Source organism: Gastrolobium bilobum, unplaced genomic scaffold (assembly GCF_033153095.1).
Source record: "Gastrolobium bilobum isolate Gb01-03AN ecotype WA unplaced genomic scaffold, APGP_CSIRO_Gbil_v1 utg54464, whole genome shotgun sequence".
NCBI lineage: Eukaryota > Viridiplantae > Streptophyta > Magnoliopsida > Fabales > Fabaceae > Gastrolobium > Gastrolobium bilobum.
The window spans coordinates 152183-168853 of NW_026896005.1; the positions used below are offsets into that span (position 1 = coordinate 152183).

General features: G+C 33.8%; 3 protein-coding genes across 3 annotated transcripts; all 3 read left to right on the forward strand.

Annotated features, from left to right (window-relative positions):
- Nucleotides 1–1249: 1249 nt before the first annotated feature.
- LOC133297244 (peroxidase 5-like) lies at nt 1250–2406 on the forward strand. Its single transcript, XM_061496356.1, has 2 exons — nt 1250–1477; nt 1594–2406. The coding sequence occupies exons 1-2, from the start codon at nt 1250–1252 to the stop codon at nt 2404–2406; spliced, it is 1041 nt and encodes a 346-aa protein (XP_061352340.1).
- A 9333-nt stretch (nt 2407–11739) lies between these two features.
- On the forward strand, nt 11740–13073 carry LOC133297245 (uncharacterized). The gene is made up of 2 exons (XM_061496358.1): nt 11740–12403; nt 12520–13073. The coding sequence occupies exons 1-2, from the start codon at nt 11740–11742 to the stop codon at nt 13071–13073; spliced, it is 1218 nt and encodes a 405-aa protein (XP_061352342.1).
- A 1415-nt stretch (nt 13074–14488) lies between these two features.
- LOC133297246 (peroxidase 5-like) lies at nt 14489–15645 on the forward strand. Its single transcript, XM_061496359.1, has 2 exons — nt 14489–14716; nt 14833–15645. The coding sequence occupies exons 1-2, from the start codon at nt 14489–14491 to the stop codon at nt 15643–15645; spliced, it is 1041 nt and encodes a 346-aa protein (XP_061352343.1).
- The last annotated feature ends 1026 nt before the right edge of the window (nt 15646–16671 follow it).

Sequence of the window (16671 nt, forward strand, 5' to 3'; positions counted from 1 at the left end):
TGTTAGATATAGTGGCACTGAGCCAAGTTATGCATGCGCCCATGGATGGGCATTTGATTATATTTGTATAAACTGTTTATCAGGAAATGCTTCTGTGAGGGATTGGAAAATCCCCAGTTGTCCGATTTATAGAGGAAACTCTGCCCGTTTTTCGTTTACGACGAATAAGAATTTAAAAAGAAAAAGAAAAAGTTAGCTCGTATTTTCAGAAGTTAAGTCTTCCGCTGTTTTCTGTTTTATCATATGTATGTTAATTGAACCGGCTCGAGACGGAGATGTTACAATGGAAATCATAGATGAAGAGCTATAACATTTATTATGTCAAGACCTACAAAATATGTGCTATTGTGGAATTCAATATAGTCTTAGTATTTTTTTTATTCTTTTTTATTTTTATTTAATTTACATTTTTTTTTTAAAAATTAATTATTTTTAAATGAGTTAACTTGCTACACATGAAAATATGATGGATTCACCTTTCTAACTCATTTTACCAAAATATATATTACCTTATTTTTATTAGAATGGTGATGGGTCACAACGGCTGAACCCGCCATCCTAGCTAAGTTTAGCACCCTGCACATGTTTATTAAAAAAAAAATGTTGCAATTGGACATTGACATAAACAAAAAGTAAAGGAAGCATGAACCTGAAAACAGAGATGATGTTGAACGGGGTTATGTTCATTACTTTGACCATTTCTCCATTATTATGGTGCTACAAGAGGGCAAGCTATTGTTATAGAAAGTTTATTTAATTTCTTTGTAAATAAATGTCAAGACTTAATCAAGGTCTACTAGTTAAAGGCAACATGCAGCCACCACCAAAAGAGAAGAAAAATTCCCAATGGACTCAATCTGATATAGGCATCACTCTTTTTCCAAAAGTCAATATGATATATTTACCTAAAATAAGGGTTACAGTTGAGCCCGAAGAGAAGTGTTCAACAGCAGACAACTTCGACTACTACCTATTCATGTAGAATACAAATACACGCATTTTATTTGACAAAGTGAACCCTTCATCTCATTCTCACCCTTTTGAAAATCATAAGTTTCCCATCCTATAAATACATTCGCTTGAGCATATGTTTTCTCATTCTCCTCCTTAATTAGTAGCCAACAACATCAAATACCACTCTCTTCCTTGTCTTGTGCTTAAATTAATTAGTTATAAAATTCAATCTTCTAAATCATATATAATATATTGTGCTGAGTTTCCCACTGCCATTTAGCAAAATAACAACACAATGGTAGATAGTGCTCCAAACATGCAGCTAACAATGGTTTCAAGCTTGGTTATGATCATTCTGTCTATTTCATCATTGGGCTCAGCATCACTGCAGGTGGGTTTCTATAGCTCCACATGTCCATCTGCTGAGGCAATTGTCAGAAGAGCAGTCAACAAAGCAATTTCTCTCAACCCTGGAATAGGTGCTGGTCTTATTAGAACGCATTTCCATGATTGCTTTGTGAGGGTAAGTTCACTGTTTAAATATATAACATTTCAACTTCTGACTATGTAATTGGTATGCAAGTGTCTAACATTACTATGTCCTCTTCTCTGTCTATATATATATATATATGTAAACAGGGTTGTGATGGTTCAGTGTTACTTGCATCCACACCCGGTAACCCACCTGCTGAGAGAGACAACTTCATAAACAATCCAAGCTTACGTGGGTTTGAAGTGATTGAGGATGCTAAGTCCCAATTAGAGTCAGCATGTCCTCACACAGTCTCATGTTCTGACATTATCGCCTTTGCAGCTCGAGACTCTGCTCTCAAACTTGGTGGCATTAACTACGACGTTCCATCAGGACGCAGAGATGGTCGCGTCTCCATCGGTGATGAAGTGCCACAAAATCTACCAGCACCAACCTTCAACGTTGATCAACTTGTTGGCAATTTTGCAAGAAAAGGGTTGTCAGCAGATGAAATGGTGACACTTTCAGGAGCCCATTCAATTGGTGTATCACACTGTTCCTCCTTCTCTAAACGTCTGTATTCATTCAATGACACATACACTCAAGATCCCTCTATGGATCCTTCATATGCTGCATGGTTGAAAACAAAGTGTCCGCAACCACCGAGCAACACAGACCCAACGGTGGCACTTGATGCAGCCACGCCAATTCGATTGGACAACAAGTACTATAAGGGAGTGATAAACCATCGTGGGTTGTTGACATCGGATCAGACATTGTGGAGCAGCGAATCAACAAGGCAAATGGTTATAAGCAATGCTAATTATAATCATAATTATAATTATAATAATAATAATAATGGAGCAAGTAATTGGGCTGTGAAGTTTGCAAAGGCAATGGTCCACATGGGTTCTATAGATGTGCTTACTGGCTCTGATGGTGAGATCAGGACAGATTGCAGCTTTGTTAATCAACAATAGCCAGCCGCATTACTCTTGTGAAAAACAAGAGTTAATTTGTTCCAATTAAATTAAGTTGCATATATTTTTTCTTCTTCTTCATATGTTTATGATTTACGGACAAAAGGATGTTTAATTACTTCATTCTTTTAATTTAATTGTATATTTAGTTTTGAGCCAGGTCAATTCATGTGCAAATTACTTTAGGATGCACGACTTTTTCTTTCATTGGTTCATCCTTTTATTTTCGTTTGTTTATTGATAAAAAAAATTTAGTGTGCCTTGCGTCTTAAATTATGTTGGATTCATTCAAAGTTTACATGCTTCTTCATTTTGTTGTCCATTGTTTTATTTTATTGAACTCTTAAAACTGACTTGACAAAAAGTTAAAAAAAAGCCATGTTCAAGGGGCCTTTTCAAATTGAAATAACCAAAACGTTAAATGCATCGACAGTTTTGCACAGAGAATATACAAACTTTTAGTGAAGCCACGGATGAGTTTAGGAGAGAGAGAGACACACACAGATCGATGGATAAAAAAATCGAATGCTTCGGGGTCAAATATCTACCAGATTTTTGTTTATAAGGGAAATATGTCTCTGCTTTTACGGTGCAAAAAAAATTATCTTGTTACATTTATAAAAGAGTGAATGAGTCCCGTTATAAAAAAAGAAAAGAAAAAATATTAGTGGGTTCCATTATACGATTCGATTTGATTCGATTTAGTTTTATATATAGAATCAAATTGGACTAGAAAAGTGATTTAGTTGGGGTGAAACATACCAATTTTGAAAAGTGATTCGGTTATTGAACCAATATGGAAAATAATGGTTTGGTTCTTAACCAGTTCAAAAAAAAAAACATGACACGATTGAGTTTGGTTTTAAGTTCAATTTAGTACATTTGGATTATTTACACTCTTAAAGATAGGTATAGTTCAGTTTAGTTTTTAATCTGCTCCACACTAAATTAGTAAAGTGGTTTGCCTCTTAAACCGAACTAATTTGGAAAAAATAATTTGGTTGTTAAACTGTTTCAAATAAAATGGTTTAATTCTTAAACTCAATGTTATTAAAATCGACCCAGTCATTGACTCGGTTGAGGTACTGGGTCACAGGTCCAATTGCATGACCGGTAATTATAAATATACTCAAATATCTAAAAAAATGATAAAAATTTCAAATATAATAATATAAAAATAAAGAATCACATATTAGTATCCAATAAAGGATCAAACAAAAATATAATGATCGTGATACGAGACTTCAGGTTCAATAAACGACATCTCTAACTATAAATCAAATCAAAATTTTCTGCATAGTGCATAATTGAGATAATATTAGTCTTGCACGTACATAACTAATAAACAAAAAAATATTCAAATATGGCCATAATATTTGTTTTGTTTTTTTTTAAAAAATTTGAATTCTTTTTTGAGACTGAGCCGGGTCACCAGTTAATCGATTGGATCTGTTGAGATTTATAGTCCCACATTGGTTGTATGTGCAACTAATGTGGAGTTTATAAGGCCTTGGGCACTCCCACCCTTTGAGCTAGCTTTTGGGGTGGTGTATCCAAGGTTCTTTACATGGTATCAGAGCCTCGCCGCTCCCCACTCTCTCTTGTGGCGTTTCTTAGCACAGGTAGGCTTGGGCCTGTTGCATTGTTTAGGCACTCCCACCCTTTGAGCTAGCTTTTGGGGTGGTGTATCCCAAGGTTCTTTACAGGATCATCGGTTTTCATGAAAACCGGCCGGGTCGCACTGGTTTTGATGCATAGTCGGTCCATTGCTTCAACCGGACCGATTATATGATCAGTTTATCAGTTTTCAGATCAACCCAGCTGGGTCGGTCCGATTTTATCAACATTACTTAAACCCCAGTGTTATTAAACCCGGATCGACCCGGCCGGGTCGACCCGGGAACCTGTAAACCAGTCATATAATCGGTCCGGTTGAAGCAACGGACCAGTCATGTATCAGAATCGGTGCGACTCAGTCCGACCTAGCCGGTTTTTATAAAACCCGGTGACCCGGTCGGTTAACTGGTGACCCGACCCGGTCACAAAAAATAAAAATTCAAATTCTTTTTTCAAAAAAAAATCATAATGGACATATTTGAATATTTTTTTACTTATTGACTTACATAAGTTATGTATTTACAATACTAATATTATCTCAATTATGCACTATGCAAAAAAAAATGATTTGATTTATAGTTAGAGATGTCATTTTCTGAATCTAAAGCCCCGTATCACGATCATTATATTTTTGTTTGATCCTTTATTGGATAATAATATGTGATTTATTATTTTTTATATAAAATATTTGAAATTTTAATCATTTTTTTATAGATATTTGAGTATGTTTATAATTTTTAATATAAGTTATAAAATTGTATAGAATGACCGGGTTATGCGGTTGAACCAGTGACCCACTGGTTGAACCAGTGAACTAGTGACCCAATACCTCTACCGGGTCAATGACCGGGCCGGTTTTAATAACATTGCTTAAACCCGATTGAAAAAGTATATAATTTTTGGTTTTTTTATATACCCGTAATTAGAATCCGCATATTGTGATGGAGTATGTAGTTACTTTTCCCTATCCTATACTTTTGGTCATTAGTACTAGTGCCTATTTGGAAAGTTTTATTTTTAGCTTCTCTTTTTTTTATAAGCAAATTTTTTGCTAAACATGTTTTTACAAAAATTCTTATTATAAAAATAGAATTTTGTTATATTGAATAAAAAAGTAAAAGTTAAAAACTACCAATAGGAGTTTATATATATATATATATATATATATATATATAAGGTTTATTTTTCTACAGTAAATGCAGATAAGTTTTTTGCATTGAGTCCAAAATGACATCATTTTGAGGCGAAAATCAAGGTGTTTTTGTAATTTTAATTTATTTCAGGATTATAATAGTCTTTATAATTAGAATTTTTTAATACTTCAACACCAAAACGACATCGTATTGGAAGTAAATGCAGATAACTTATCTGCAGTAACTGTAGAAATATTTTTCTGATATATATATATATATATATATATATATATATATATATATTAACTTTTTAGAGTTCTCGTATTAATTTTCTAGTTTCATCCTATTTCTAAATTTGTATTTATTAATTGAGAAATGTTATGTTTACAAATTTTTTGTTTACAAACTCATCTATATATTTCGGAGAATGCAAATATAAGTGTGTATTCCCTGAAATACATAGTTGAGTTTGTAAACAAAAAATTTATAAATATAACACTTACAAAATCTGTAAATACAAGAGAAGAGGGTTATATTGATGCCGAAAGCGCATAGAAAAAGTGGCTAAACAAAAAGTTGGGATACGATAAAAGAGTAACTCTCTGATTCCCAATTTCTATTAACAAAATAACAAAATTCAACTCCTGCAATAAGGGTCTTAAGGACCCTTTTATAGACTAATTACAAATCAATTCAAAATTCAAAATCTAAAATCCTATAAACAAGAAAAATTCCTAAAATAAATATAACGGTAATTAACATCTAAAAATAAATAAATAATTACAATTAAATAATTCAAAACTTGTTTCAAATCTTAGATCTCAAATCATGCCAAATGTTTAACTTTCCTTTTTTGCCAAACAAATCACATTTCATTTTGACTTGGATTTGATTGTACTTTGTTATATTTTAAATTACTACTTCTTTTAACAATTGGGCCATACTTGTTAGATCACAATTCTGGTTGACTCTGCGCTTCCTAAATCAATGGTTGAACCATGGGTAATGGGCCAACTATAAGTGCATTATTCTTCCCTGCTAGGAAAAGATTCATTCTCGAATCTTCTTTTTCTTCACTGATCTCAATTTCTTTAGGTAGAAACTGAAAAGACAATTCTTCCTCAATTAAATCTCCATCATCTAATTCCCCATTAGATTTATCATTAACTAATAATCATCATAGATGGGATAATCATAAAAAATTGAATAATCGTCATAAATAGAATAATTATCGTTCATTGAATAATCATCATTATTGCAACCAGATCGCGATGTGACGGCGAAAGATCATGAAAGTTAAAAAACAATGGAGTCGCCACCAAGGTTTATTCGGAAAAATATTGGAAAACCTTTTTATTTGAGAAAACTGGTCTTTGGAATAGAAAAATGAATTCGGCAGTCGATTACGAGTAGGGAAGGTGTTAGCAGTGTTACCTTATATTAGTTGCGCAAATTATTGATAAAATTTTAAAAATTTATTTCACCCCAAACAATTAAACAAAATTGATGAAAAAAAAACTAAATTTTTAAAATTTATTTTTGTATTTGACGGGAAGAGTCTCGCTCTGATGTATCTCTCGGTACAATAGGAAACTCAAAGCTGCGTCGTTCTGTAGATAATATTTGTGTGTTGATTGATTTTTTAATTTTTAAAAATAATTCATTTAGAAGTTTAACATTTGACGGTTTCAGATCATCAAGCTCTCGCAGCTAAAATAATCTGAAATACGATTATAGGATTAACAAGCTATCTCTACTCAGCTAATCATTTTAAATTAAATTTCATGTTATTATTTTTATTACTATAAATTTTATGGTAAATTTAAAAGAATTTTGAATCACCAAGCCGTCACGGCTAAAATGAGCCAAAATAAAATACATGAGGTTAACAAGCCGTCATGGTTAAATTACCCCTTTATTGAAAATCTTAATGTTTTAAGTTTCACTATTAAAAAAATTTGGATAAATTTTGAATCACCAAGCCGTCACAGCAAAAATGAACCAAAAAATTATAAGATTAACAAAACGTCACTCCTAAACTAATCCCTAATATAATTTATAAGCCATATAAAAAACTTCTATTAAAACATGAAAAGCATAAGAAAATTATAAGAAAATTCCTAATAAATAAAGAACATAAAAGCATACAAAGAAAATTATTAACTAAAGAAGAAGGTAAATGGATTTACCTCGAAGATGATCAAAACTTGGTGTAAGGAGCCAAATTTTGGAGAACCACCCCAACTTTCCTAAAAAGGAAAAAAATAGAGAAAATTAGTAATTAAATTTTTTTACTATGACACTAACTTAGTTTTGAACCAAAACCAAGTGTCTTGTATTTTGTGTTTTTTATTTGCTTCTCTAAGAGTGTATATTGAAGGAAGGGGAAAAGGCTCTTTATATAGAGGGAAAGGAAGAGGAAGGAATGAGAAATAGGTAATGTGAGACTTCTTAGGAAAATTAATTTTTTCAATGTGAACAACCATTTTGTGACAACAATATCTCACACCAGAGGGCTTAGCTCAAAAATCGGTCCGGTCAAATTGAAGTATCATATGGGAGGAACATGCTGACCAAATTTGAGGAAGATTGGACGGTTCATTTGAGAGAAATAATCCTTGCAATATGACTGCCCGAAATTGCATCTGTTCTAAAAAAACTAACAGGCCATCTTTTAAAATTTATATCTAATGTTAGGAGGATCAGTTCGAAAATCGGCATAGTCAGATTGAAGTATCATATGAGAGGAACACGCTGAACAAATTTGAGGACGATCGAACGGTTCATTTGAGAGAAAAGGTCCTCACAAAAACGCTGCCTGCAGTAAAAATGCCCTGGAGACTTGTTTCGATTTTGAATTTTCTGGGAATGGTACAGACCTCCAATCAACAAATCCACCGTTGAATATGTTGAACAATAAGTCAAAAAATTACTAAAAACATTTCAGTTTGATGGGATGGTGGATGATGGAGATCTAGCAGCCGGAGCAAGACCTACTCATTTCCAATTCTTGCTGCAAAGTTTTCAAAAATACCTTTCTTTCCTTTCTTCATTCATTCCTTGATTCTTTTGGTAATGAATCACAAAATATAGGACAAAAATAGATGCTAACAACAATAAATTGGATTATCTTCATAGATCGAATAATCATAATAAACTGTGTTTATGATCGTAGACATCAAAGTCATGAATGTTGATTTGCATCTCGATATCTTGAAAAGCGGACTGAATTCCAAGTGGGACTTCCCAATTTTGTCCCTGGTTTAAAATCCCCAAGTGATTGATGTCCTCCTCTTCGTCATCAGATGCATTCTCTAAGTTCATTCCTTCTTCGGATTGAATGTCCAACTTTGTCCATGCAAGTGGCCGCTCCAAATGTTAGATTTTCATGCTCTCCACAAGTTGTCGCTTCAAAATTTTGATTTTCTTGGTATGAGCCCTCACGAGTTGTCGCTCCAAATCTTGAATTTTTCTGCTCTACGCCAACACAAGTAGCATAAATTATTTTAAATTTATATAATAAACATAATATATATAATAATAACCCCCCCCCCCCCCCAAAAAAAAAAAAAATCGATCTAATTACACTTCACGCTCCAAATGGACATTGATAAGATCCTTTCATCTAGCAACACCTTAGGATGGGGCATAGCCTTCCAGTGAAGGGCGAGGTCACGGATAATCTCATTATCCTCATGAGCAAGATCACGCCCCTTATTCCGAGCTTGTACACATGCTTCGAGAGCTACTCGATTAGCTACGACACCTGGTGCATTTTGCTCCAAAAATTGGATTTTCATACTCTGTGCCTCCTCAAGTTGACGTTTCAAATCCTAGATCTGCCTTCCGAGCTCTTCTTTTTCCATGTTACATTGGCCTATATGACGCGGTTGTCTGTCTTCTTTATGAACGAATCCACGTCCCTTGTCTTCACGACTCCACCATTGATGACCCATATGATTCTGTTCAGCCATTGGTTGAAGGCAACTTAGTGCTATGATACTTAATGATGCCGAAAGCACATAGAAAAAAGTAGCTAAACAGAAAGTTGGGATACGATAAAAAAGTAACCCTCTGATTCTCAATTTCTATTAACAAAATTCAACTCCTGCAATAAGGGTTTTAAGCACCTTTTGATAGACTAATTACAAATAATTCAAAATTCAAAATCTAAAATCCTAAAAATAAGGAAAATTTCTAAATTAAATATAACGTAAATTAACATATAAAAATAAATAAATAATTATAGTTGAATCATTCAAAATACGTCCCAAATTTTATATCTCAAATCATGCCAGATGTGTTGCTTTCTTTTTCTTGCCAAACAAATCACAATCATATCTGCTGCTTCATCTGGACTTGGATTTGTCATAATTTTTTATATTTCAAATTACTGTTTCTTTTAACAATTTCGTCATACTTATTGGATCACAATTTTGGTTGACTTTGTGTTTCCTGAATCATTGGTTGGGTCATGTGCAATGGGCTAACTGTAAGTACATCATATATTTACATTTTTTTGTTTACAAATTCAGTTATGTATTTCGAGAAATACACACTTAAATGTTTATATTCCTATTAAGCTTGATTTGAATTAATCGAATAATTAATAAATAAATAGAGAAAGTCAATTAAAAGAATCTAACCCAGCGTTTTCGAAGCTGCTCTCCATGCCGATGTTGGCTTGGGCGGCTGACTAGTTTCTTCCAACGAAGATCATGTATTCATCCTGGCTAACAGGGTCCTTGTAACGGCACCATAGTGCAGTCCATTCTATTAATAATAGTGCTTTGATTTTCTGATGTTATATGATAATTATTTTATTATGTTATGACTCAATTAGTGATGAATTCTATATTTATTAAAAAAAAAAATTTACATGTAAATTGAAGGATCGCAAAGAAAAAAAATTCTCATCCAACATAAGTTAATAATATGGAGTATTTAGGTGATTCATATTTTTCTAAGGGAGCATTTGATAGTTGGTATTTTTTAGGATTCTCGAAAAATTGAATTTTTTAAAAATTTTAATTTTAAGATATTATTATAAACTGAATGTTTTTGTTATATTTCTGAAAATTGAGATTCAGATAAAAAAAACACTCCCTAAAAGTAGGAGTGTAGGACTGTATACAAATCTCACGTCTCGAGACAATAGAACTATATATCCAAAGCCTCTAAATATCAACACATACTCACGTGAGTGTTTGAAAGCATAATTCTTTTTTGTTTATGTTGAATGAGAGGCGTTTTCTCAAACTGTTATCTTTTGATTTACGTTTAAAGTTTTTTTTTTTTTAAATAAATATAAGGCCATTATTAGTTTAGCCACAACATGAAAAAATAATTCATATATAAGTGTTTAACCTTTTTAAATAAGAGTTTATCTCCTACACACAAAAGTGTGTGGGCTTCCATATTTTTTATTTCTCTTTATTCTTTTCACATGGATTCTATAAACTTTTATGTATGTGTAAATATGAAAAATGTTAACCCCTTTGAATAATATAGATGTATTTGAAAATGCCCCGCTGGTCTTTCTTTTCACCATGTCAACATTAAGAGGTTAATGATAATCAAATGATGATAATTCAGTTAGCACTAGAGAACTAAGAAGGTAGGGATAAGAACATGTGTTCGATCTTCTTCAGTATTATTTTTGAAAAGAGTCAGAATCTGCTCCAAATCGGATAGTCGCGAGTAGATAAATTGATTGGAATATTAAAAAAAAAATGGAATAGAATTCTATGTATCCAAATTAAGTTGTCGGAAACTTTTAATGATTCCACCATATAATACAAACAAAAAAGTACGCAATTTTTTTTAGCAATAAATAAAAAAATAAAAGTAATTAAAATGATGAGTAAGGACATATCAAGATATACATCCTAGTGCAATTTACACCTGAACTGCTCAGGCTCTAAACTATACAATTATTCCAAAATTCAAAGAACTAAGCAATTCAACAACCTTTTGTCGAAAAGTAAAAAAAAAATAAAAAAATCCTGTTAATTTTGTTAGAAATCATGCTTTAGAAACTGCAATATTTTTAATTATTTAGGAGTCAGTTTTTATTTTTGTTTTAATGAGTTGTTAAGTAGTGAGCAGTTACTTTTCTGCTTTAATGGGTAGTTATGAGGTGAGCAGTTTTCTTTTCTATTGATGGGGAGTTGTGTAGTCGTGAACAGTTTCTTTTTATTATTTTTCTTTATAAGTTGTATTGTTATGCATCAATAAACTAGTACTTCATTTCTCAATTATATTTTTCATCTCCAAAACCAACAATTGGTATCAGAGCCCTTTTCTTACGGGACCTGTAGAATGGATTCTGAAACAAGTTTTTCCCAAGCAGCTCTTCCAGTTTTCAATGGGGAAAACTATGATCTTTGGGCCGTCAAAATGGAGGCTTACCTAGAGGCTTTGGATCTTTGGGAAGCTGTAGAAGAGGATTATGAAGTCCTTCCTCTACCGGACAATCCCACCATGGCCCAGATAAAGAATCATAAGGAGAAAAAAAAACCGAAAAGCAAAGGCAAAATCATGCCTTTTTGCTGGTATCTCCACAACCATCTTTACTAGGGTCATGACTCTCAAATCGGCAAAAACAATTTGGGACTATCTAAAGGCAGAATATGCTGGAGATGAAAGAATTCGAAGCATGCAGGTGCTTAACTTAATGAGGGAATTTGAGATTCAAAGGATGAAAGAGTCTGAAACAATCAAAGAATACTCAGACACATTGTTGGGCATTGCCAACAAGATAAAGTTACTGGGCGGTAATTTTGTAGATTCCAGAATTGTTGAGAAAATTCTGGTAACAGTGCCAGAGAGGTACGAAGCATCTATTGCTTCGTTGGAGAACACAAAAGATCTGTCTAAAATTACTTTTGCAGAAGTGCTACATGCTCTCCTAGCCCAAGAGCAGCGAAGATTGATGAGGGAAGATCATGCTGTTGAAGGTGCTCTTCTAGCCAAGAGCCAACAAACTAATTACAACAAAGGAAAGGGTGAAAAGAAAAGTTACCCACCTTGTCAGCATTGTGGCAAAATGGGTCACCCTCCATTCAGATGTTGGCAGAGACCTGATGCTAAATGCATCAAGTGCAATCAAATGAGGCATGAAGCAGTCATATGCAAGAGCAAAAATCAACAGCAAGAGGAAGAAGCTAAGGTTGTTGATCAAGAGGAGGAGGAGGAGGATCAACTCTTTGTGGCAACGTGTTTTGCAGGCAGCGGAGAGAGTGAGAGTTGGCTGATTGACAGTGGCTGCACAAATCATATGACCAATGACAGGGAGTTTTCAAAAATTTAAAGCCAACCAATATCACCAAAGTCAGAATAGGCAATGGTGATTATATTTCAGTCAAAGGAAAGGGGACTGTTGCAATAACAAGTTGCTCAGGTACAAAGTTTATTCCTGATGTCCTTTTTGTACCCGAAATTCAACAAAATCTGTTGAGTGTTGGCCAATTGATTGAAAAAGGATTCAAAGTGCTTTTCAAAAATAGAGTTTGTCTCATTCACGATGAGAATGGAAAGGAAATCATCAAAGCAAAAATGAGAGGCAAGAGTTTCTCATTTGAACCAATCAAGGAGGAGCAAGCTGCACCAATCAAGGAGGAGGAGCACGCTGCTGTTTCCACAGAGGAGAATGTGACTGAGACTTGGCACAAGAGACTAGGCCATTGTCACCTCTCAAATATGTTGTTGATGAAGAAGGAGCTGTCAAATGATTTACCAACCTTTGCAGATTATTTACCAACCTTTGCAAATTGTAATGCCTTTCAATTTGGCAAACAAAACAGAAATTCATTTCCTAAGTCAAGTTGGAGAGCCTTCAATAAGCTATCCACTCAGATGTTTATTTTCATGAAGATAAAAAGTGGAACTGGAAACAAGCACAAGAGGCATCCATGAGTAAGCAGAAATCAAGTCCTCTCATCCAAATAAGCAAAGAGCAAGGAGTGGAACATTGGCAAGAAGAGTTAGAAGATGACCCACCAGACCCACCAATCGTGGAACAAGGTTGCTGTCCAATATTTATCAAAAATAAAATGTAGCCATTTGTGCAAATTTGAAAATCTAAGGAAGAAGATTGGTGTTTGCAGCTCCAAAAGCAAGGAGGAGTGTTAGAAATCATGTTTTAGAAACTGCAATATTTTTAATTATTTAGGAGTCAGTTTTTATTTCTGTTTTAATGAGTTGTTAAGTAGTGAGCAGTTACTTTTCTGCTTTAATGGGTAGTTATGAGGTGAGCAGTTTTCTTTTCTATTGATGGGGAGTTGTGTAGTCGTGAGCAGTTTCTTTTTATTATTTTTCTTTATAAGTTGTATTGTTATGCATCAATAAACTAGTACTTCATTTCTCAATTATATTTTTCATCTCCAAAACCAACAAATTTGAATAAATAACTCTTGTTTTTCAGAAGAGTAATGCGGCTGGCTATTGTTGATTGACAAAGCTGCAATCTGTCCTGATCTCGCCATCAGAGCCAGCAAGGACATCTATAGAACCCTAATGCACCATTGCCTCAGCAAACTTCACAGCCCAATTACTTGCTCCATTATTATTATTATTATTATTATTATTTTAATTATAATTAGCATTGCTTATTACCATTTCCCTTGTCAGTTTATTAAAAAATTTGGCACCATTGCTTATTACCATCTCAACATGTTGAAAGCATGTTTATTAAAAAAAAAAATGTTGCAATTGGACATTGACATAAACAAAAAGTATAGGAAGCATGAACCTGAAAACAGAGATGATCTTGAACGGGGTTACGTTCATTACTTTGACCATTTCTCCATTACTATGGTGCTACAAGGGGGCAAGCTATTGTTATAGAATGTTTATTTAATTTCTTTGTAAATAAATGTCAAGGCTTAATCAAGGTGTACTAGTTAAAGGCAACATGCAGCCACCACCAAAAGAGAAGAAAAATTCCCAATGGACTCAATCTGATATAGGCATCACTCTTTTTTCCACAAGTCAATATGATATATTTGCCTAAAATAAGAGGTACAGTTGAGCCCGAAGAGAAGTGTTCAACGGCAGACAACTTCAACTACTACCTATTTATGTAGAATACAAATACACGCATTTTGTTTGACAAAGTGGACCCTTCATCACATTCTCACCCCTTTCAAAATCATAAGTTTCCCATCCTATAAATACATTCGCTTGAGCATATGTTTTCTCATTCTCCTCCTAATTAATTAGTAGCCAACAACATCAAATACCACTTTCTTCCTTGTCTTGTTCTTAAATTAATTAGTTACAACATTCAATCTCCTGATTTTCCCACTGCCATTTAGCAAAATAACAACACAATGGTGGATAGTGCTCCAAACATGCAGCTAACAATGGTTTCAAGCTTGGTTATGATCATTCTGTCTATTTCATCATTGGGCTCAGCAACACTGCAGGTGGGTTTCTATAGCTCCACATGTCCATCTGCTGAGGCAATTGTCAGAAGAGCAGTCAACAAAGCAATTTCTCTCAACCCTGGAATAGGTGCTGGTCTTATTAGAACGCATTTCCATGATTGCTTTGTGAGGGTAAGTTCACTGTTTAAATATATAACATTTCAACTTCTGACTATGTAATTGGTATGCAAGTGTCTAACATTACTATGTCCTCTTCTCTGTCTATATATATATATATATGTAAACAGGGTTGTGATGGTTCAGTGTTACTTGCATCCACACCCGGTAACCCACCTGCTGAGAGAGACAACTTCATAAACAATCCAAGCTTACGTGGGTTTGAAGTGATTGAGGATGCTAAGTCCCAATTGGAGTCAGCATGTCCTCACACAGTCTCATGTGCTGACATTATCGCCTTTGCAGCTCGAGACTCAGCCCTCAAACTTGGTGGCATTAACTACGACGTTCCATCAGGACGCAGAGATGGTCGCGTCTCCATCGGTGATGAAGTGCCACAAAATCTACCAGCACCAACCTTCAATGTTGATCAACTTGTTGGCAATTTTGCAAGAAAAGGGTTGTCAGCAGAAGAAATGGTGACACTTTCAGGAGCCCATTCAATTGGTGTATCACACTGTTCTTCTTTCTCTAAACGCCTGTACTCATTCAATGACACAAATGCTCAAGATCCCTCGATGGATCCTTCATATGCTGCATGGTTGAAAACAAAGTGTCCGCAACCAGCGAGCAACACAGACCCAACGGTGGCACTTGATGCAGCAACGCCAATTCGATTGGACAACAAGTACTATAAGGGAGTGATAAACCATCGTGGGTTGTTGACATCGGATCAGACATTGTGGAGCAGCGAATCAACAAGGCAAATGGTTATAAGCAATGCTAATTATAATCATAATTATAATTATAATAATAATAATAATGGAGCAAGTAATTGGGCTGTGAAGTTTGCAAAGGCAATGGTCCACATGGGTTCTATAGATGTGCTTACTGGCTCTGATGGTGAGATCAGGACAGATTGCAGCTTTGTTAATCGACAATAGCCAGCCGCATTACTCTTCTGAAAAACAAGATTTAATTTGTTCCAATTAAATTAAGTTGCATATTTTTTTTTTCTTCTTCATATGTTTATGATTTACGGACAAAAGGATGTTTAATTACTTCATTCTTTGAATTTAATTGTATATTTAGTTTTGAGTCAGGTCAATTAATGTGGATAAATAGAAATATAGAATTCTATTCCATTGACCTCTTTTTTTACTTTTTCTTTTTTTGAGATATTCCGATCAATCTATCTATTCGCGACTAGTCCGATTCGGAACGGATTACGGGATTAAGGCTTTAAACCCTTTACAAAAATGGTACTACAAAGAATCGAACACATATTCTTACCCATACCTTCTTAGTTCTCTAGCACAAACTGAGTTATCATCATTGATTCCGATTGACCTCTTAATATTGATTTGGTGAAAAGAAAGACTAGAGCATTTTCAAATACATCTATATTATTCAAAGGGGTTAACGTTTTTCATATTTGCACATATATAAAAATATGTAGGGTTCATGTGAAAAGAATAAAAAAAAAATAGATAGGAGATAAACTCTTATTTAAAAAGGTTAAACACTTCTCATATTACCTAAGAAGTATTTTTTTATGTTGTGACAAAACTAACAATCGCCTCATATTTAAAAAAAAAAAACTTTAAACGTAAATCAAAAGATAACAGTTTGAGAAAACGCTTCTCATTCAACATAAACATAAAAGAATTATGCTTTCAAACACTCACGTGCTTATGTGTTGATATTTACAGGCTTTGAATATATAGTTCTATTGTCTAGAGACGTGAGATTTGTATACAGTCCTACACTCCTACTTTTAGAAAAATATGAATCACCTAAATACGTTAAATACACTATATTATTAAAGAAGAACACTTCTTATCTTACCTGAGATTTTTTTTCCTCAAATAATAACCCTTCGATTTACGTGTAATTTTTTTTTTTAATAAATATAAAATTCATCACTAATTGATTCACAATATAAGAAAAAATTCTCATATAAGATGAGA

Bases quoted from the DNA above. Each gene is read 5' to 3' on its own strand.
- LOC133297244 (XM_061496356.1), top strand. From the start codon at position 1,250: ATGGTAGATAGTGCTCCAAACATGCAGCTAACAATGGTTTCAAGCTTG. The intron at 1,478-1,593 runs GTAAGTTCACTG...ATATGTAAACAG, and splicing joins TCCATGATTGCTTTGTGAGG to GGTTGTGATGGTTCAGTGTT.
- LOC133297246 (XM_061496359.1), top strand. From the start codon at position 14,489: ATGGTGGATAGTGCTCCAAACATGCAGCTAACAATGGTTTCAAGCTTG. The intron at 14,717-14,832 runs GTAAGTTCACTG...ATATGTAAACAG, and splicing joins TCCATGATTGCTTTGTGAGG to GGTTGTGATGGTTCAGTGTT.
- LOC133297245 (XM_061496358.1), top strand. From the start codon at position 11,740: ATGACTCTCAAATCGGCAAAAACAATTTGGGACTATCTAAAGGCAGAA. The intron at 12,404-12,519 runs GTTGGCTGATTG...ATTATATTTCAG, and splicing joins AGGCAGCGGAGAGAGTGAGA to TCAAAGGAAAGGGGACTGTT.